At 43.9% G+C, this 21,749-nt stretch overlaps 1 protein-coding gene across 1 annotated transcript in view; it reads right to left on the reverse strand.

The window, feature by feature from the left end:
• The window catches only part of NCKAP1L (NCK associated protein 1 like), a 2,015,530-nt gene that overhangs the window by 944,177 nt on the left and 1,049,604 nt on the right, over positions 1-21,749 (reverse strand). Inside the window, exon 25 of the mRNA XM_069653209.1 lies at positions 21,073-21,155. Within this exon, the coding sequence (XP_069509310.1) occupies positions 21,073-21,155 (83 nt within the window). The remainder of the gene's footprint in view (positions 1-21,072; positions 21,156-21,749) is intronic.

Below are 21,749 nucleotides of genomic sequence, written 5' to 3' on the forward strand. Positions count from 1 at the left end.
AGAACTGTGTGCTTCCTTCCATTTCCTTGCCTTGCATCAAGGGGGGGAGGGGAGTAGCCAGAGAAAAGTGATTACATTGTTTGGTTGAAATCATATTGCGTATTTTCTGTACTGCATTCATTGAATATTGCATCCACCTGAGCCTACATAAAGCATCCTCTACCACATTATACTTTTGTTCCTATTTACCAGTGTGCTACCTTATCCATTTCATGTCAACTCATTAGTGATTAAAGAAGTGTGCTAGTGCCAGATTCTCCGTTGTTAATATTTACCATATCAGATTAAGTGTGATATTCAATTATTAATTTATTAAAAAGTGTGATATATATTTTAATTATCAAATAAACCTTTTAAACTTGCAAGACAGAACTACTTCTTGGCTCAGTGGGGTCAGGGGGATTCCAAGAGAGGGGTGTTATACAAGGGTAGTCATCCAGAACGCATGAACTGGACCTAAAGATATATCAATAAGGGTTTTCATTCAGTATTCTAGACTAGGCGTTAACTTGGCTGTAGTGCTGAATTGAATCCTCTTACACCGGGGACATCTGGAATATTCTGCTAGGTGAGGGGGCTTCCGACCCAGGGGGGATCGGGGGTTTATCTCTAGAACTCCTGATTCTGAGCAACGGGCCTCCCGCTTTTACCTGCCTCTCTAGACCCACAGTTTATTTGTTTATCGGGCTGCAATCCACCCTGCGTTCTGCTGTGACTGATCCCTGCTCGTTGTGACTATTACTAGTACTTCGTTACATTAGATACGCGGCCGCTCTGCTGCCTGCTGGTGTTTACCTCTGGGGGCCGGTATACTGGGTATCCCGCAGGTGTGCTTGACATCATTGGCACAGGAAGATACAATCCATCCTTATCTCGCATTTAGTTGAGGCCCACTCGTGTCCGCTCCCTGGGGTGGTGGCCTCGCAGATAACCGGTTTCAGATACAATATATAAATAGAGTTACTGCGATCATGGGGGAGCCTGGCAGATCCAACAGAGCCCCTAAGACCCCTAGTGGCAGGAAGAAGGGCCCTATGGACACATTTACCAATGCGGTCAGTCACTCTGAGCCAACTGACACCCAGCAGAATGAGGACGAGCAGGGCGGGCATGTGGTGCTGGACAGAGAGGATAAATTGGCCATGCTAGTTCAAAACGGATTTCTGGCTGTAAATACCAAACTGGATGAGATAGTTGCTACCATAGGTTCCTTGAAGGCCAGAATCGATAAGGAAAGTGCGCGTGTCACTGATGCAGAAGGCAGGATAAGTGCCACCGAGGATACGGTAGGTCAACACAGTCGTGATATAGCTCATATCCAAGACACTATGAACAAGCTCCAGAGTAAGTGCGAGGATCTTGAATCCAGGTCCAGAAGGAACAATTTCCGAGTGGTAGGTGTGGCCGAATCCTTCAGCAAGGGCCAAATGGAGAAGCATATGGAAGAACTTTTTAAATCCTTATTTGGGCCCGACACATTGTCTGAACACTTCCTTGTTGAGAGAGCACACCGCACCCTAGCGCCGGCTCCCAAACCTGGGGCACCACCACGAACCATAATTGCTCGTCTACTAAATTACAGGGACAGAGACACAATCCTCCGTTTGGCCAGAGAGATGGGCACGCTGCACTATGAGGGCAATCGCATACACATCTACCCTGATTTCTTCGCCTCTGTCCAGGCTAGCAGACGTTCGTATGAGCAGGTCAAGAAGCTCCTCAGAGAACGACAGATCACATATGCCTTAATGTTCCCGGCCAAAATGAGAATCCAACACGCAGGGAGGTCGCACTTCTTTGAGAACCCATCCGAAGCCCTTTCATATATTGAATCTTCTATACCCCTCCCTCCAAGAGGAGAACGACCGGCCCTGAGCAATAGACCTCGACCAGCAGACTAGGAAGTGCATACTTTCATATTTGACATTGAGAGTTTGTTGGCCCCATGACACGGGCCCTTTTGTTCTGAGATTACAGTCAGCCATCTTCTGTGAGTGGCGGCGTTGGAGGCCTGGGATGGCGGTCATGTGAGGCAACATGGCTACCCCGGGTGTATTCCACAAGTTTGGGGTCGCACAATGTCGAGTTGGGGGAGACGTTGTGGGTGGCGGGTGGGTTGGGGAGGGGAAAGGCTGGGACTGTTTGTTTCGAATCCCATGCTGCAAAATGAGTATGCTCCCCCTCTACATGGGTCTCTGCTCTGAGAAGGTTTTTTTGGGAAGTTCTTGTTGGTTACTGTTTGTACTGGTGGTCTTGAGTTCACTTAACGGTCTAAAAGGCATGATACTTTATCTGGGAATCGTCCGTTACTACCCACACAATCCTTTTGTAAGGCCCTCCTCACATTCTGGTTATTACCCGTATATTATATTTCCGGTAAAGCTCTGTCCATGCTCTGAGGGTTAAACTTCTCTCATGGAATGTGAGGGGACTGAACAATCGCTCGAAAGCCAAAAAAGTGGGTAATTACATTGTCAGACATGGTGCCCAAATCGTTATGCTACAGGAAACCCATACTATGGGAAATGATAATGAGGTCATCATGTCCGGCTGGGGCAAGTCTAGGTTCTATACCAACTATTCATCCCAGTCCAGGGGGGTTGCCATTCTTATACACCCGAACCTTGGGCTCCGGCTCGATGGCCATAAACTGGACCCTTTGGGCAGATACGCTCTTGTCTGGGGCTCGATATTGGGCCAGCAGATATTGTTAGTCAACACATATGGGCCTAATATTGATGATCCCACCTTTTATGCTGATGTATATCAATTGATCGCTACTGTCAATATCCCCACCATAATTTGGGGAGGAGATTTCAATATTGCTATGGACCCGGTGCTTGATAGATCCAGCACAATTGTAAGAGCACCTAGCGGGGCCTCTCTTGCTATGCAAAATGTTCTGTCTCAGCTTTTCCTTGAGGATGCCTGGCGAGCTCTCCACCCGACTACGAGGAGTTACACGTACTACTCTTAGGTACATGATTCCGAGTCCAGAATCGACTATTGGTTTGTCTCCCCCTCTTTAATTGCTGGTATAAAGACATGTGAAATACTAGCCCATACACTATCTGACCATTCCCCAATAACACTTGAAGTCACTTTTCACAATTACCCTAGACCCCCTAGAAGATGGAGGATGCCTGAGGGGTTGCTTCGGGAAACCGGGACGGTGGAGGGGCTTCACACTGAGATCGCTGAATTCCTTGAAATCAACATAGACTCAGTCGATAAATACTCCACGGTGTGGGAATCCTTTAAGGTCTGGGTCAGGGGTGCGCTACTGTCTAAATCTGTTGGTCTTCTTAAGGGAGTTAGGGCTGAACTGACCCTGACTGAAGGCAAGCTGAAATTACTGGAAGACACTTATTCCCGCACCCATGACAAGAACATATTGGCGGACATACAGACACAGCTTCAGGAATTCAGTAAACTGGCCTCTAGAGAGGTGCAGTACATGGCATCCCCGATCCGAGCCCGCAGATATGGCGAAGGCAATAAAGCGGGCAGGTCTCTTTCCAACTTACTCAAACAAGACAAACACCCAAATCGTATTACCAGCATACAGACACCTGGGGGTACGGTTGTAGTGAATGAGGACGAAATAAATGCAGAGTTTGCGGTGTTCTATGAACGATTGTATAGTAATAGAGACACTAAATCTTCCACCGAGATAGGGACATACCTTGCGGCACTGACAATGCCAAAACTCCATGATGAGACCCGCCTCGCACTGGACCAGCCTCTTACTACAGATGAGATTGCTGAGGCGATTAAAGATTTAACGTCCAATAAAGCTCCAGGATTAGATGGCCTTGGTGCTGAGTTCTACAAAGAATTTAGTTTGGAGCTTGCTCCATTGTTGTTGCGGGTCTGGGAGGAATCCCTTCAGTGTAATATACTACCTCCATCCATGAGAGAGGCGTTAATAACTGTTCTCCCTAAACCACGCCGCCCTCCCCAGGATATGTCGTCCTACAGGCCACTGTCTCTTATTAATACAGATGCCAAAATATTCGCCAAAGTACTGGCCAACAGGCTTTTGCCGGCGGTCCCCACATTGGTCCACCCTGACCAGAATGGGTTTGTCCCTGCTAGATCTACGGCACTTAACCTACGTAGGCTCTTTGGAATACTGGCCCAGGTTGTCCCTGGCAGGAACGCTGTGGCCGTATAATTAGATGCCGAGAAGGCCTTCGACTCTGTTTCCTGGGCCTACTTGCTGGCAGTATTGGAGTCATTTGGGATGGGCCCGAACTTTATCAGGTATGTGCAATTGCTTTACACGAAACCCGAAGCCCGGGTGCTAACAAACCAAACAATCTCGGATATGTTTCTGTTGGGACGAGGCACTAGGCAGGGCTGCCCATTTTCGCCTATACTATTTGCCCTGACAATAGAACCAATGGCAATCGCGATAAGGCTTCGACACTTCAATAGGGCATTAACCTGAAGGGAGCCACACAGCTAATATCCCTATACGCTGATGATACACTCTTATATATTCGTGAACCGGAGAATAACCTACCCCCCATAATGGCAGAGATTCAAGAATTCACTAAATACTCTGGTTACACCATAAACAAGGATAAGTCAGAGGTTTTTCCTCTTACACCGGCAACAGACTGCCCTGTTTCTCTGGGCGGGATGAGATGGTCCAGCCAGTCCATCAGATATTTGGGTATACTTGTCTCACATGGGAAAAACAGATTATACGCTGACAATCACGATGCCACGTTACAGGCCTTGAAGACTAAACTGTTATTGTGGGACCGCCTTCCGTTGTCATTGCATGGCAGGGTAGCAGTCCTTAAAATGGTAATCCTTCCCAAATTACTGTACCTGTTTGTGAACATACCAATTTGGCCGGGAAGACTCTTTTTCACTAAACTTAGGTCCATGGCCACGGCCTTCCTTTGGCATGGACAGACTCCAAGAATAGGGTGGGAAAGGATAACTAAACCATACTCTTCGGGTGGGCTGGCGGCCCCTGACTTTGAACTTTATTATCATGTATCCCAGGCCCAGTACTCTAAATATTGGTATTCCAGGGATGGGGGTCCCCCACATGTGGATGTAGAGGAACTTACCACAGTACCCACGAACATACAGTCTGTCATTTTTGATGATCATTACAGAGATACATGTGATTTTAACCCTGTCAGTAGTACGGTCGCTGCCTGGCGGGCAATATTTAAGAAGCTGAGGCTGTCGTGCTTGTATAGTCCGGAGGTCTCCCGCTGGAGATAACCTGTTATCCCCCCAACACATGATGCCTGCTTGCGATCGGCCTGGGACCCTGATGACGAGATGTGCCTGGGTGATATGTTTATCGATGCAAGGTTCGTGACCCTCCAGCAAATAACCGGGTCTCCGGGCAGGGGCCCACTTAGGGTTCTGCAATACTATCGTATGAGATCGGCCTTCCAGAAACACTGGGCGTCTTTCCCTGATGAACCCCCTACACACCCTTGCGTTCAGATGATCACTTCCGGAGGCCGCTTGAGTGTTTCCAGCGTATATGCCATGGTACAAGCACACTCGCCCACGCCTGCTCTTAGCAGAGATAAATGGGAAAAAGATCTCCAGATCCCTATTGATGATAAGACTTGGGATAGATATTGTTCATTAACCAAAAAGGTTTCCCTGAATGCTGGGCTACGAGTGATCCAATTTAAAATTCTCAATAGATTGCACTACACCCCAGCCAAGATAGCCAAGTTTGTCTCAAACGCTCCGAGTCAATGCCCAAAGTGCAAAGCAGACTACGCTGGCTCGTTCCACATGTACTGGAGCTGCCCGGTGGTGGCTGGGTTCTGGAGGGAGGTGGCAAATATACTAGATGAGATCACACAAATCCCCCCGACGCTGTCCCCACAGAAATATCTATTCGGTGACATCGGAAAATGTTCCGAAAAGACCAGAAGACTGTTTAATGTCACATGTGCAGTGGCCAAAAAATGTATTCTGCTACATTGGAAAAATCCGTCGCCACCCACTGTGCAGCAGTTCCTCCGAGAGCTGGTCTATGTGAATGAGGCTGAGGAGCAGTTTGTTCTCACACGCCCTTCGGCCTGCAGACCTAAGGATATTTGGGGTCCCCTTAGAATGTTTCTTTGTGATATGATCTCTGACGGTGACAGCGATACTTAGACCCGATGCTCCGGGAAAATGTATACTATATGTACTGTGTTCCTCTGCATTACCGTACCATGATGATTGCGATCTGTATGATGAAGCTCTAACTGTGTTTTGTGTTTCTCTCGACCACTAATAAAAAGAGTTTTAAAAAAAAAAAGAATTGAAATTAAATGTGAGCATGTCGGGCAGGGTTTCATTGAAACTCTGAGCACCGCTTGCCATGCAAGCACGGCAAGCGAGCGGCACTCACAATTAAAAGTAAAGTAAACACTGCTTGGCATGCCAGCATGACAGGCAGCATTTACTCACTTTGCATGTAAGAGTGCAATTGTGCAGGGGAAAAGGTGGTGTACACGTAACATGGACAGCACATTGTTTGTACAGAGGGAGGTAATGTCTGGCTTTGGGCACATAGTGGAGGCCAAAAGGGACACCGTGCAGGGTGTTGACTGCCATGGCATCAGGAGCACACATTGCCAAGGTAACCAGACCAAATGACTCTACACAGGATGACTTCATCACGTAGCATGCTGATGACATCATCAAGCCCACCCGCTATGCCCCCTGGAAGCACCATACACAAACACTGGTGTTTCCTTATTTAAGCTGCAAAGGATCTGGCTCGCCACTTCTCAATATTCAATGACTCATTGCTCCCCATGAACAGGGTTTTTTTCTGTGTTTTTTCTGGATTGCTGTGTTTTTGCAGCTGTTTTCCTGGAAGTTGCTTTATGGATCGAACCTTACTGGCATTGGCGCTTTCCTTGTCTACTTTAGACCTTCTGCTGCTAGTTTCCTTCAAGTGGTTTTTTGATCCTCCTTTACTGGCGTTTGGTGTTTTTGGTGTTTTTGGTGCATGTTTTGACCTTCTGCTTCTGTTTCTGTTTCCTAGAATTGGCTTTGGATCCTCCCTAACTGGTCTTGGCTTTCCTCTGGAGCTTTGATACAGAACTTGCGGTTATGTTGTTGGACATCTTCTTTGGATTTCCGTCTGGATTGGATTTGGCCTGAATACTGTGGAATACCCTTGCCCATTAGCCTTGCATCCTCGTGCTGGCCTGGTCCGGTCCATTGTGAACTTTGTCTCTGCATCTCTTTTAGCAACTAACCAACAGGCGGTGTCCTGGCCTATGGACTTCAACTTGGAAGTAGACGATACTCTAAACAGGTTCACCACTTCAGATCTACATCCTTCAGGTAGGATCTAACATAAGGAGGAATGAAGTAATAGGTGGTGGACAAGTACTCTGGTCTTTTGTTTCTATCCAGCAATATCGTCGTTTTTTCTTTCAAAGCCTGAAAGTGGCAAGCATTATCTTCTCTGCCTTTTCGTCAGAGCTTCTTGCCTCTGTGTTTCACTAAGTGCTGGAGCAATCATCTCAATAGAAACGTTACCCTCTTGTGAAGAGACAAATAGCACACAAGAGCCCTTGACTGCCAAGAGGGGCTTCTGGGGTTCCAACAGAACTGGTAAGGGATCAGTGGCCCAGTTAGCAGGGTCTTTTTTTAAATGTTTAGTGTTTGTGCATAATTTAACAAATGTTGGGTTCTGCATCACTACCAAGAAATCACCTGCCTGCACGCAAAAATAAATATTGCTGTGAGTCTCATAGAGGAAAAAGGGGAAAACATATAATTGGTTTTAATCTGAGAATAACCCTTTCCACGAAGAAAGGACATTTTGAGAGACAAAAAGGGTTTCATTTTGGGCAAAGGGAGTTAATAAAAAAGGAAAGTATCTAATGTTACTGACATTGTAATAGGTGTCTTTTTTAATCTCTCACACAATGTCAATTTCTAATGATCACTTCCTGCATACACTGGGTAATTTCTTTTAATTTTGTACTGTCGTCAATTAAGGATTTTTATACACAATGAAACATATAATTAAAAAAAGATTACATTCAAGAAGAGTGCAACGCTCGAATTTCAAGCAAAATCCTTAAACTGTATCAAAAGAAAAAGTTTGTTATAAAAAATGAAAATATATGAAAAATGAAAGAAAGAAGATCAGACACAGGATATATCTAAAATGTCCTTAATCACTTCCCAACACTTGGTGAGATGATAACTTGATATAACATAATTTCCCAGATAAAGACGGAGCTGTGAGGCGTTCCCTATATTTTGTGATAGAAACAGTAACCCCATAGGCCAATGCAAACGTTATGCATAACTCACTCAGACATTTAGACTCCAAAATAAGATCCTTAGAGCTTTCAATTAGAGGTGTTCCACACAACAACAAGTATGCAAATGTTTTGAAATGCCTCACCAGGTGCCAATCAGTTCCAGGGTATCCAACAGATTAAATATTATCCTCAAATATGTAAGTCCGCAATAACCTATTATGGGGACTTTCCGTTTATAGCGTGGGAGTTCATTGTGCTTATTCCAATAGCAAATTAATTCCTCGCTTAGGGTTTTAGTTGCTAATTCAATACTAATTAGTGTACTGAGGATTGTATTTATTAATCTTTTAGTAATCAATTTGAAATAGGTTCTTGTCAAGTTGGTGGGAGAAATATTGTGACCTAAGCACCACCTTCATGCCATCTGGGTGACTCGTGCTAGGGTCACCCAGAAACCCACCATTAATGTTTTTAGCTAGCAGGTCCAGTATGCCTGGAATGCAACATCTGTTGCTTAAATACTCTCACCGTATGATCTCTGTTAGGGCACCTGCCTTCTCTAAATTGTGGCGATTCCAACACATTCTGTTGGTACCTGTGTTTAAATCCAGGGATACAGAATAGCCCCATGTTTTTGCAGTACTGTGGAAAGTGATCACTCTCCTGCCTTAATAGAATGTTCATGTCCAGTACAAAGGGCATTATTATATAGTGCACACAAATATAATCAATGATTGAAACACTATTATATGAGAAGGGGTCAGCAGCAGAAAGGCTCCAAAAAAACATCAGTTGATATTTTTAAAACAGTTGGTCTTAAGCTACTAAGATCAAATTCTAAGAACTGATAATCGGACATTTTAAAGGACAATTCAGAATCTTTTTTAAACACAGCCTTTCAAGTTGGTCAATTTCATTAAGATGTAAATATACCCATGCCACAACTCCATACATCAATGTGGAGATGGCTTTCGTGATGTAAAGTTTTAATATAGCTTTTAAAGAGTATCCTCTATGTTCATGGGCAAAGGCCTTAAATTGCCCAAGTAACTGGAGAGCTATCAACTTAATATTATTAAAAGGAGAGGGCCAGGTTAATTTATTGTCGCTAGTGACACAGAGATAACCAACTTCTTCTCCAATGACCAGGGGTGCGCTATTCAACTTCCAAACAGATTTTGGATTTAAAAGTCTCCTACCATCTTGGAATATCATGATTGTTGTTTTTTGATCATTGATAATTAATCCTTTTTCTTCTGAATACCTTGCTAAGAGATCGAGTTGATGTAGTAGGCCTCTAGGTGGGCCAAGTTTTGGGGTGTCTGCTTGCTCGGAACACAGGAAGTTAATGTGATTTTACCCAGCTCCAAAGTACACACTCCTATGGGGAGTATGCTTGGTTGGTGCATAGGGAGAATTGAAGGCCTGAAATATACAGATTGAACAATGTAGGTGTTAATTTAAATTATATCAAAAAAGGGCTCCTAGTGGATACAACCCTATTCCTCCCAGGAAGGCTTCAGTTGCTAGAACAAAAATGAATGGGTTGGAAAAACAATCTTATTAGGAAAAACCTCCTCCCTTCTGTTTCATCCCAAAGCTTACAGCACATACACGTGTAAAGAATCACATGGGAAATTTCCAAAAGTTTTATATTTGGATATAGTTTTAAGTTTCTATGTCATACGTTCTCTATATTATACATTTTGAACAAAATGTGAAAGAACACACACATGAGCAAACACAAATTGCATTGTCAGAACAAAGCAGAAACAAGATACAGTTCTTGCATACTGGTATGGTTGAACAAAAGTAATGCAATCACTACTGTCGCTGTTATAAGCAGACGACAGGCGTCGTACACAAAGTGAACAAATAGACAAAACAAGTCAGTAGTGCATATCTACAAGGGAACAAACAGTTAACATTGGTAATGTTGTGAATTCTGAAAAGCGTCTACACCAGGTGTTTCAGCCCTATAGTCAAGCTTAGTGAGCCATTTCGTCCTAGGGCCTTCATCAGGATGAAGGGAAGATGGTGTGTTCAGGATGTTCAAGGGGTGCTGAAACGGGAATGAAGGACATTGATAAGGGGAGGCTCAATATAAATTAATTAACGTGAGTGAAAGTAAATCACTAAGTGTATGTCAAAGAATTGAATCGACATAGCTTACCTGTGGGGACGCGAGTCAAACCACAGGTGGAGGTGAATTACCTACAGGGGAAATGAACAATACCATGTGACTGAATCTGGTATTAAAGGCTCAAGGTTAAAAAAGATATTTGGGTCTACAAGAATATTCTGAATATCTTACCTATACAGGGTGGCCAGGTGTCCAAAATCAATGTAATAGGACAACTGAATCTTCACATTTGAATGCTGTGATTAAAGACAAAACACATGAGGCTCTAATCACTTTCAGGATGTGGATGGTACATGTGATGTGCACTTAGGTTTACAGAAAGCCGCTTACCTATTAGGGTGAAGTCTCTAAATGGCTTCAAAGTGCAGCCAAAAATGTCCATCTAACTGTAATCAGGGAAAGGATCTAAAATGTGAACATAAAAGAATAGTCACATCTCTCGCCATACCGTGCGAGGAATGGTACAAACTAATGTGGGAGGTGAAAGAGTACGAGGGTTACCTGTGTCTGCGTGCACTGATAGCTGCTGTAACTCAGTCCACTGCAGAGCGGGCACGCCGAGGACGCATAGAATGTTAGGCTCTGCCTGCGGCGGAGGTCTCACAGGTATAACCTCTGCAGTGTCTATCCGATTCTGAAAGAAACGCGCATACGGCGAAGACGCCGTTGCTAGGAGCCGCGTACTGATATAGCGGACGCCATTTTGAATTGGGGAAACACAATTAACTGTGGGGAACCCGAATATACATGATACCCACAGTCTTGGCACGTATTATTAACGGGGCTGTTGAAGTGTAATGTCCCCAGAACATAGGTAATTTAAAAACAATATGTTAGTGCGCCGTTGCCATGGAAACCAAATCGTATTGTGAAGAAATTTTATAACAGTACGGCCAGTGAGCCGGCAAGTTCTTAGTGTGTTAGAAACACCCTCTGGCTAACGTGACCGCGTCTAGCTGGATAGGTATGGATAAAGGACCTGGGGTGACCAGATAGGCGTGAAGCTCAAACTAGAGCTGGATATCTTAATAGGACGCAATGCTAGTGAGCGTCCAGATACCTAGTGATGTCTCGGATGGTTCCCTAATGTAGCATGCCGGGATCGTCATTTGGCATGCATAACGTGTGACAAAAAGCATGACACCGGGCCATATAACCTGCTAGTGTTTGTGCAAAAGTGGTCTGCAAGCGGTTTAACCGGGACTTTGTTCCAGACACAGGAGCGATGTTCAGAGATACGCCTTTTTATGGGGCGGATAGTCTTGCCCACATATAGAAGGCCACACGGGCACTCGATGATGTAAATGACCTCTTTAAGTTACAATTCGTGTGTGTTTTCAGTGTCCATTTCACATTCTTATGCTCGAAGACTTTTTTCTGTAGAGTTAAAGGGCATGCCACACAGTGGTCACATTTGTAGTGTCCCATTATAGCCGGTAAATTCCACAGTGTGTTTTCAGTTGGTCGTGTTGGTTCGACAAAAGTGTGGACAAGGGTGTCCCTTAAATTCTTATTCTTCTTGTATGCAAAACAGGGGACTTTGTTTAGCGTCCCTTCTTGTTTGACTAGATGCCAGTTTTTCTTTACCACTTTTTGGATAATATCACTCAACGGGCTGAATGTGGTAACACAAATCAGTCTGTCTAGTTCTTTTTTAGGTTTGGTCTCGAGGCACATTTCCCTGGGGGTGTATGTGGCTCTCTTTTTGGCATCCCTGATGGCTTTGCGGGGGTACCCTCTTTCAGAGCCTAACATTCTATGCGTCCTCGGCGCGCCCGCTCTGCAGTGGACTGCGTTACAGCAGCTATCAGCGCTCGCAGACACAGGTAACCCTCGTACTCTTTCACCTTGCACGGTATGGCGAGAGATGTGACTATTCTTTTATGTTCACATTTTAGATCCTTTCCCTAATTACAGTCAGATGGACATTTTTGGGTGCACTTTGAAGCCATTTAGAGACTTCGCCCTACTAGGTAAGTGGCTTTCTGTAAACCTAAGTGCACATCTCATGTAACATCCACATCCTGAAAGTGATTAGAGTCTCATGTGTTTTGTCTTTAACTACAGCATTCAAATGTGAAGATTCAGTTGTCCTATTACATTGATTTTGGACATCTGGCCACCCTGTATAGGTAAGATATTCAGAATAGTCATGTAGACCCATATATCTTTTTTAACCTTGAGCCTTTAATACCAGATTCAGTCACATGGTATTGTTCATTTCCCCTTTAGGTAATTCACCTCCACCTGTGGTTTGACTCGCGTCCCCACAGGTAAACTATGTCGATTCAATTCTTTGACATACACTTAGTGATTTACTTTCACTCAAGTTAATTAATTTATATTGAGCCTCCTCTTATCAATGTCCTTCATTCCCGTTTCAGCACCCCTTGAACATCCTGAACACACCATCTTCCCTTCGTCCTGATGAAGGCCCTAGGAAGAAATGGCTCACTAAGCTTGACTATAGGGCTGAAACACCTGGTGTAGACGCTTTTCACCAATTCACAAAATTACCAATGTTAACTGTTTGTTCCCTTGTAGATATGCACTACACTGACTTGTTTTGTCTATTTGTTCACTTTGTGTACGACGCCTGTCGTCTGCTTATAACAGCAACAGTAGTGATTGCATTACTTTTGTTCAACCATACCAGTATGCAAGAACGGTATCTTGTTTCTGCTTTGTTCTGACAATGCAATTTGTGTTTGCTCATGTGTGTGTTCTTTCACATTTTGTTCAAAATGTATAATATAGAAAATGTATGACATAGAAACTTAAAACTATATCCAAATATAAAACTTTTTGAAATTTCCCATGTGATTCTTTACACATGTACGTGCTGTAAGCTTTGGGATGAAACAGAAGGGAGGAGGTTTTTCCTAATGAGATTGTTTTTCCAACCCATTCATTTTTCTTCTAGCAGGTGTTAATTTAACGCCTTGTTTGAGGCCCAAAAAGGTAGGTATGTCCTTGATGGTGTGCCCCATTTAAGACACTCTGAATTTAACTGTGGTTTTAGAGTAAAGTGCCATTATCATTGTAAGTAAGCCTGATGGAATGCTCCATTCCAAAGGTTTATTCCATAGTAATTTTCTTTTAATGTTATCAAAGGCAGCACTGAAGTCAATAAAAGCCACCGGAATTGTCTGTTTAGTTGTTTGCCAGGCTGTTTCTATGCAAAGTGAGAGTGCCAAGATGTTGTCAAGAGTGCTTTCCCCTTTCCAAAAACGTGTCTGGCTAAAGGGGAATAATATGGTTATTTTCCACCCAGCCATTCAATTCTGACCATGATTTTTGACGGAACGTCTAACATGGTGAGAATTCTATAATTTCTGGGGTCTTCTCGTGGTCCTCTCTTGTGGATGGGGGCGATGACATTCTCTGTCCAGCTGTTCAGTAGTCTGCAAGTAACCTGTAAAAAACGTGTAAAAAGGCGCTTGAGTATGAGGGCCCATAGGTTTTAGCGAAAATTGAAAATAATATGTTGCGTTTAGAATCAGATGCTCAATGTCTTTAGCATCATGTGTTAGGGTCCAGGTGGCAGTGGGTTTACATTTCCTTGTTTGATATTCGAAGGTTTTGAGAATAACGTCCTTCAAAGCCATCTGTGAATCCCCCATGCTCAATTTGGATCGAGCTCATTGATCGTTAACTAATTACCAGAAGGCTTGTGAATCGTGAGCTTTTACTATCTCGATCAGTTGATCCCAGGGTTCAGGGTTCCTGCTACTAATATTACTTCTGAGACATTTACTATATGATATGTTAATTTCTCTAACACTCCTGGTTAGTGTTGGAGTCTCTTGTTTATGCAGCAGAATACTAATGCCTCGGCCAAGTTCTCATTTGGCCTGCCTGGCATTGCAATTGAAAGGATGTCAGTGTATACTCTTCTTTACTATTGTTTGATTTTTTTCCCTTGCATTTATCCCAATTATTAAAATTGAACTATGACATGTGGGGAATAAACTGCTTGTAGGAAGTTAATGTGATTTTAGCCAACTACAAGGATTCTTCTAGTACACATTCCCTTCAGGGGATGTCAACTACCCCGAAGTCAACGCAGACCAAATGACTACATGGAATGAAAAATGTGTTGCTTAAATATTGTCACCCTAGGATCTCTGTTAGGGCACTTGCCTTCTCTAAATTGTGGGGATCCCAACTAATTATATTGGTACCTATGTAAAATTCAAGGGGTCCCTTGCTTGTGCAGGCTCCACAAGGTCAAGTAACGTAGTTAATGGAAAGTGGTCACTCTTCTGCCTTAATAGAATGTCCATGTCCATTACAAAGGACATGTATAGAAATCCCTGCCCACCTGGTGCCTTCCTGCTTCCCGCTCTTTTTCACCACTTAGCAAGCCATGCCCACATGGTGCCTTCCTGCTTGCCGCTCTGTTTCCCTACTTAAGGAGCCCTCCAGCTTCTTTTCCTTTGCAGATGGGGAGCAGATGCAAGTGGATCTAGGTCACCTGGCCTAAGCCTCGCCCACCTGGTGCCTTCCTGCCTGCTGCTCTTTTTCACCACTTAGCAAGCCCCGCCCACCTGGTGCCTTCCTGCTTGCAGCTCTTTTTCACCACTTAGCAAGCCTCGCCTAACTGGTGCCTTCCTGCTTGCCGCTCTTTTTCACCACTTAGCAAGCCCTGCCCACCTGGTGCCTTCCTGCCTGCTGCTCTTTTTCACCACTTAGCAAGCCCGCCCACCTGGTGCCTTCCTTCACCATCACCGTCTTGTGGCCAATGCTGGATTTGACCTTTATGAACTTCATTCATTCACGGTGCGTCACTCATACTCAATTCTCATGCTGGACTTCCTTTGCATCTTGTACTCATGGTGGCCCTGAATCATGCTGTTCCCGTCTTCATCTTGTATCCTGGCTTGCAACATTATATGTTACTACTGACTTCTGCAATTGTATTCGCTCTCCACTCTTGCTTCTCCACTCTTTGACTGCTTACTCTCTTGTTCTCTCCTCCTTTCCCTTCTCCCTTTTCCTATCTCCTCCCCTTACGTTCTTCTATGCACTTACTCTATCAGAATTGTCCTTGGACCTAATATGATAGCAACCTCGTCTGTTTCCTCCACCCTCCCTTTACTGTTTTATTCCTCCCCACCACCCCTCCAGCACTATCTGAAATGTCGTCAGGCCTAGTATGATAGTCGCTTGTTTTGTTCCTCCCCTCCCTTTCTGCACCCCTCTCCCTCACCTTTTGGTTTTCTCCGGCTCTACCAGAAATGTCAGCAGGCCTAGTACGGTAGTCGCCTGTCTGTTTCCATTTCCTTCCCACTCTCCCCCTCTCTTCCTTATCTATGTCTAAGAGCTAAGACATTTCTTAGTGCAAGAGCAGTATCTGAAATGTCGTCAGGCCGCGTTCGATAGTTAATTTCACATCCTTACTGTTCATGGCCTGTAAGAATGTGATTGTATTTTCCCTTGTTCCCTCCCTTGCCTTGAAGCGCTTTGAAACACATGGTGTATAGGCGCTATATAAATAAATGATCATATCATATGTAGTGCACACAAATATAATCAATGCTCAAAGCACTATTATATGATGTTCTCGTTGGTTGCCTGTGAATGTCACTAAAGAAATCGTCCATTAAGCATGTAGAGTCTGTGAAAATGTAATAATCCAGCCAATTTGTTTCCTTTGCTGTTAATACTCAAATGCGGCAAAATTTATGATGGAGTGTCTTGCCCCAATAGCTGGTTTTGACTGGTATATGATTGTGTAAGGATTTTAGCATTAAATCTCCTGCCACAACAGTGGGGATGCTGATACATTTACTCCCCGATATTGACTTTGTTTTTTCATATGTTCTCTTATGTTCCTTATTGCGGGGAGGATCATAAAGAGTTTCAATCAGCAAAGATGTAAAATTTCGTTTTGGAAGGACACGTGATGAAGCCTGCTAAAACAAAGTCAGTGGATTGGTCGAATATTGCAATGTGGAGCACATTTGTTACACTTATTATTAGGCCTCCCATTGGTCTACCTTAGGACCCAGGTTAGCTACAGCTTGCATCATGCATCTACTCTTAAAAATAAATCTGGTCAGTTAGCCATGTTTCTTGGAGTGCAATAATGCTAATTTTATCTGAATCAGAGCTACGTCAATCTGTTTTATTAAGGTGAGTAAAGCCTGGGATGTTCCAAAAGAGCGGAGTAAAGTCATTGCTAGGCTCTATGCATAAACTTAGCATGTGTCACTAAAGCCATAATTAAATGGTTCATACGTCGTATTAGTCGTGGAATCATTTGTGTAAACCATCCACACAGCTTAGCTGGATTTTGCTGAATGCAAGGTTTCAAGGTCAAATTTATCATTATAGTTTGTGACTAGGGCAACAGATAAAGTGCTAGAGTCAATTACAACGTTCTTGTAATTTAGTCTGCATGTTCTGGTGTGTTGAGGTTATCCTTTAGTTTGTTCTGCTTGTCCTGTGTATTTGTCAAGAGACGAGGTGATGCCGTGGACAGCGACTAATCTTTACTGCAAGTGGCAGTGCTTGAAACAGAAATGAGTGATGTGGATGTCATTTGATTATCAGTAATTCGCTGTGAGGGACCATTATTTCCCAAACCCGAGCTAACCTTCAACTTTAGGTGGATTGAGTAGTGGTTGCAGTTTCCAAATCTGCAATGGTAATAATCTCTTGATTCACGTCACAGGCCACACCTGTAATGGGACATTCGGGAGTGACATAGGACAGAATAGAATTGAGAGTCCAAGCATGAGTAGTATGTAGGTCCTTGCAAAACTTAACTAAAGCAGTCAGCAGATAGTGTAATGCATGGAGTTGATGGCAAGGGTCATCTAAGTTCCCTTCATGACACGGGTGACCCTGGGCTCTTCAGGGTGTTCCCATTTGATCCTAATTCTAGTGAACTTCGTTTAGTTTAAAATGAACAAGTATTGAAAAGACTCTTATCCAATATGTCAATTTCAGCGAGATGTACTCTTAGATAGTCTGTGTTCACAACTTCATTCAGGGGAATAGTATGCAAAGGTATTAAGGCCCTAACGGAATGTCACTTTCCACTGCAATGTCATTGGGGACCACAGTCACCATTGTGGGAGCTCTTTACAGAGATTGCCATAATCAACTAAGGTAAGGGACTGCAGGATGTTGTCTGCTAATCCACTGCCCAAACAAGAGAGGGACGACACTAGCTATGCTCCCAGATGAGTTATTTCACCAGGTTTGTGATGATGAAAGAAAATGGTGGTTTTGCTAGTGGTGAGAGCTGCAGATTTAGTGTGGTTACTCGGATCCAAACGTAACAACAATGTTTTATGTCCAGATCTTGGGTGTCTAAAGGAGTAAGGGGGAGCTTCCACTAAGATAGACTGTAGCGAAGAGACAGTGGAATTCACCACAACAGTAGAGGCTGCGTGATCAGTCTCCCTTGAGACCGGGATTGCTTCACTAGGTGCAGAAAGTTCTTCCGTGCAGTGTCAATACCTCCTGCTGTCCTGCTGTTGATTGCATGATGGCAACATGCTTAGCGCGTTATGCGCGTGTCGCCGTTGCGCTGCTTCAGCGCCTCAGTGTGATTTAAATGCTTTCAGATGTGTGGCTCAAAGGCATTCAGCCCGGCAGTCACTGCCAGGAGGCACGCAACTTCCACAACAACAAACGAGCAGCTGAATCAGGTACGGTAATCGTGTCACAATAAGAACATTATGCAGGTCTTGTTGAGTTGAGGAAACCACATTATCAAAACCTTAAATAACCGCTTCACTAATTTCTAATAGAAGGTTATCATTCTAACATGGTACGCTCCATTGCACTCTTTCACAATAACCGTTCGGGAAAGGGTAAAGGGAAAAATACTATCAATGAGGGTTCATGGTGTATTTGTATACAATCAAAGATCTTTTTTGGGGCATAACAACTGAACTTTATATTGAACTTATATGTCTGTGACGATAGAGTTGCATGCTTGAATCACGTGGTACACACTAAGCTTGGTGATCATTGCATTTGTCACAACACTGACACTAGCATTGAAGTGATTGTAACCATCAACCATGAATAATGACTTGGACAGCTTCGAAATGTGGATGAAGGATGAAAGGATGTGAGGATGAAATGTCTGTCAGTGAAAGCAGATTCACAGACATCCTTAGAGAATTACATACATAGGATTATTCTTGGCTATTCATTAGTGTACTGTAGTGAGAATCAGAAAGTGGAGTCACTCTGCATTTTATTGGATAATGGGTGCACGTGTAAAGCTCAGCTACAGAAGTAGGAGCACGAGCCTTGTGTGGCTTTACATGTAATCGTGAAAGGTATGGAGCACAGTCTGTTCCTATAACCTGAGAAGGGAGTGTGTTTAGAACTATGATTAAAATGCAGGTAGATTTGCTCCTTGGGGTTTTTCATATTGCACAGAGTCTCTTTGCCACGTCCACCCAGAAGCTTCTATCAGTATTGTATTTAGATATGTCCAATGATAAACCCAAGTAATGTGGCATAGTGCTGTGCAACTCCTAGGGCTGACAGTGCACAGTGTACGCGTTTCCTAAAGAAAGATGTGCCATAGGGACTTGTTTGAGGATGTGCTCTTGAGATTCCAAAATTATGCAATTTCTCTATACACTGACCTGCGTTTTCTGCAACCAGAAGTGCGTTTTTGGTTATCTTTATAAATCACTTTGGAGATGTATTAAATTAATTGCCTGGGGTTGATCATTGTAATGTTTATTTGTAAAGTGAATGATTGGGTTATATATGCTGTATGTACTTGTATTGTATGTACCAGTGCATTTCTCTAAATGTAAATGCCAACTATAGCTGTGTGTTTAGGAATTGTTTTAAGTTGCATTGCTTTGTTGCATGGTTTGCTGGGGGAAAAAGTTAAACAATTAAGATCTTTTGTTCCTGGTTTGTAATTTAACAGTTCAACATGAGGCCGCGCAGTGCCCTCTACTGGGGAATAGTAGTAAGGCAGTTGGTCGCATACCGTGAAAAATGTAAGATCACGGAGTCGTGTCCTCAGTGAATATGTGCCAGGCAAACCCTGCAGCCCCATGAGGGGTACTGGAAAGAGCATCAGTGGAAGCTGTGGGTATCGGGCACAGGGGAGGAAACATAGGGGTGCCCCATGTCATGTATATGATATGTATTCGCCTTGTACGTTCCTTAATGCCTTTAAAACCTCTAATTCAAATGAATGTCGTCACTGCCATGATGAATAGTGTGATTGCGGCATATAATTATAACATGATGTGAGCATTTACCACCTCAAACGTGGCGGTTCCGGACACACATGAAAGTAATAATTATTTCAGGTGTTTGGCCAGACTCCCCCTGCATGTAAGGATCCTGTAATAATGTGTTATCCAATGTAATGGCATTCAATCTATCATCTTCTGAAGGCAGCAGGACTGGGTTGGCCCTGCCAGGTTTCAAACCGGTGGCTGCAGATCTCACAAAGATGTCCCTGCGCAAGCATTTAGCAGTCTGAGCTGTCTTGCCAGGAATGACGCACTTTGCATGCAGCATTATGAACGTGGCATCAATGGCATACCTGGGATCACGACCGTTCTCAAAGTGAAATGCTAAGTGGGTGGCCAATCAAAGGGCAAGCGCCATCCTTCATGTTTTCTTGAAGCTCTGTGATGACAGCATTTTAGCTGCTCAGTAATCTGTGCACGTTTGCTATTCACTTTCTACTAATACAGTGATGCAGCCGAAACTCCAAGGGCAGCCCTGATGTCATTCCCCAGTACAGACTCAATACCAGGAGCCTGGTTCACAGCACTCCACGATGCAAGTGAAGGGCGGTGCTACTGCCTTATATTAAGTCGTGCGTGATTCACAAAGGGCCTCGCATTGGGCGTATCATAGGGGACCATGTTTTGGGTAGAAAGGTATGTTTTACAGCATTTATAAAGCTCACCCCTATGCACAAATGCTATTCTGTATGCATTTTTATTCCTCAAACAAGGTAAAACCTGTTTTTTGTTTTTCTCTTTTAAGCATTTTGCCACGTCGTCCCCTTTAAGGGCCCATCACAGAGAAACGTGTTGACAGCACCCACTTTGTTGCTGGTGCCCTACAAATACATTAATGGCAATGTGTGTGTTCCGCGCACTATTGCATTCAGAGGGGCCAGCAATATCACGCTCAACCACCATGAAATGCGCTGAATAAGGTGACTTGTACATACATGTTGGAGCAGCAATTCAACCCCCATTGTGCCTCATTGCGAGTCTGCCGGTACGCTGCTACCGGCACCCTTTCCGCACCGGCAGACTACAACACAGCCCGGTAGGCAAGGTTGCATGGAAGCACCGGCAACTGTGCCGGTGCTTCCATTCACCCATTCCCAGGGAGTTAACGTGAATGAGGCACAACATTTTCTTCCGCCTGATATCCTGGGTGGCACCAGGATCTAAGGTGGCGGAAACACTGTTATGGGGTAGGCGGCAACCTGTCGGTGGCACTGGTGGGTTACCGCCAACCTTGTAATGAGGCCAAGGTGTTTTGGCTTCCATTATTTGCACTACAGCGTACATCACCGTAAATTCAACAGAGATGTCTCTGGTTTTATGCATTAAGTTTTGGAGAATACAAAATATAGCCCCCAGTGTTTAAAGCACACATGCATTTAATTGCATTTATCAATGTACTCACCTCGCGCAATCCTTCTTGGGCCATGGAGCGGAAAGAAAGAATCACGCCAATGATAGTCATTCTCTTTAGCACATTCTCGGCAGCTACACAGGAAAATAACACTTTGGCATTAATTTCACATGGTTTGGGAACAGATTCACACATTCCACTCCTACTGTGGATTGGCCAAAACGTCATCTTGTTTTAACTGTCAATGTATGGCTGCAAAAACTCAATCAATCCTTGAGCGATTCTTTCTAAACCCCTCAGAGCAATCCCAGAATGCATGCACATCTTAAAAAAGCCATGCACGTGCAAGACTGTGGTAAACACCAGACCAATAAGCCAGCATGCCTGCGGTGAACCCAGTATCCCAGCATCTTCACGTTATTTCTTAGACCAATGTCTGTGCAAAGTTCAATGCCCCACTTTTGGTGCCCTGGTGTTCTAGAACTTTGGCAAAATTGTGCACCTTTTCTATGAAACACATGTCAGATTAACTTTGCAGAGTGTCTGCAGCTACCCTGCGACAATATTTTAGCACGTGTGCAATGAGACATCCAATTAGATATTTGATAGTTAATCAAAAAAGGGGGGGATACCAATCAATATTTAGATTCAGATAAGGTGCTATGCCCAAGGTTTCCATTTTCGGAGCAGGGCATTTCAGGTAAAAATCATCAATCATACCTGCAAGC

The sequence above is a fragment of the Ambystoma mexicanum genome, chromosome 3q (assembly GCF_040938575.1).
Source record: "Ambystoma mexicanum isolate Mex_15411 chromosome 3q, UKY_AmexF1_1, whole genome shotgun sequence".
Taxonomy (NCBI): Eukaryota; Metazoa; Chordata; class Amphibia; order Caudata; family Ambystomatidae; genus Ambystoma; species Ambystoma mexicanum.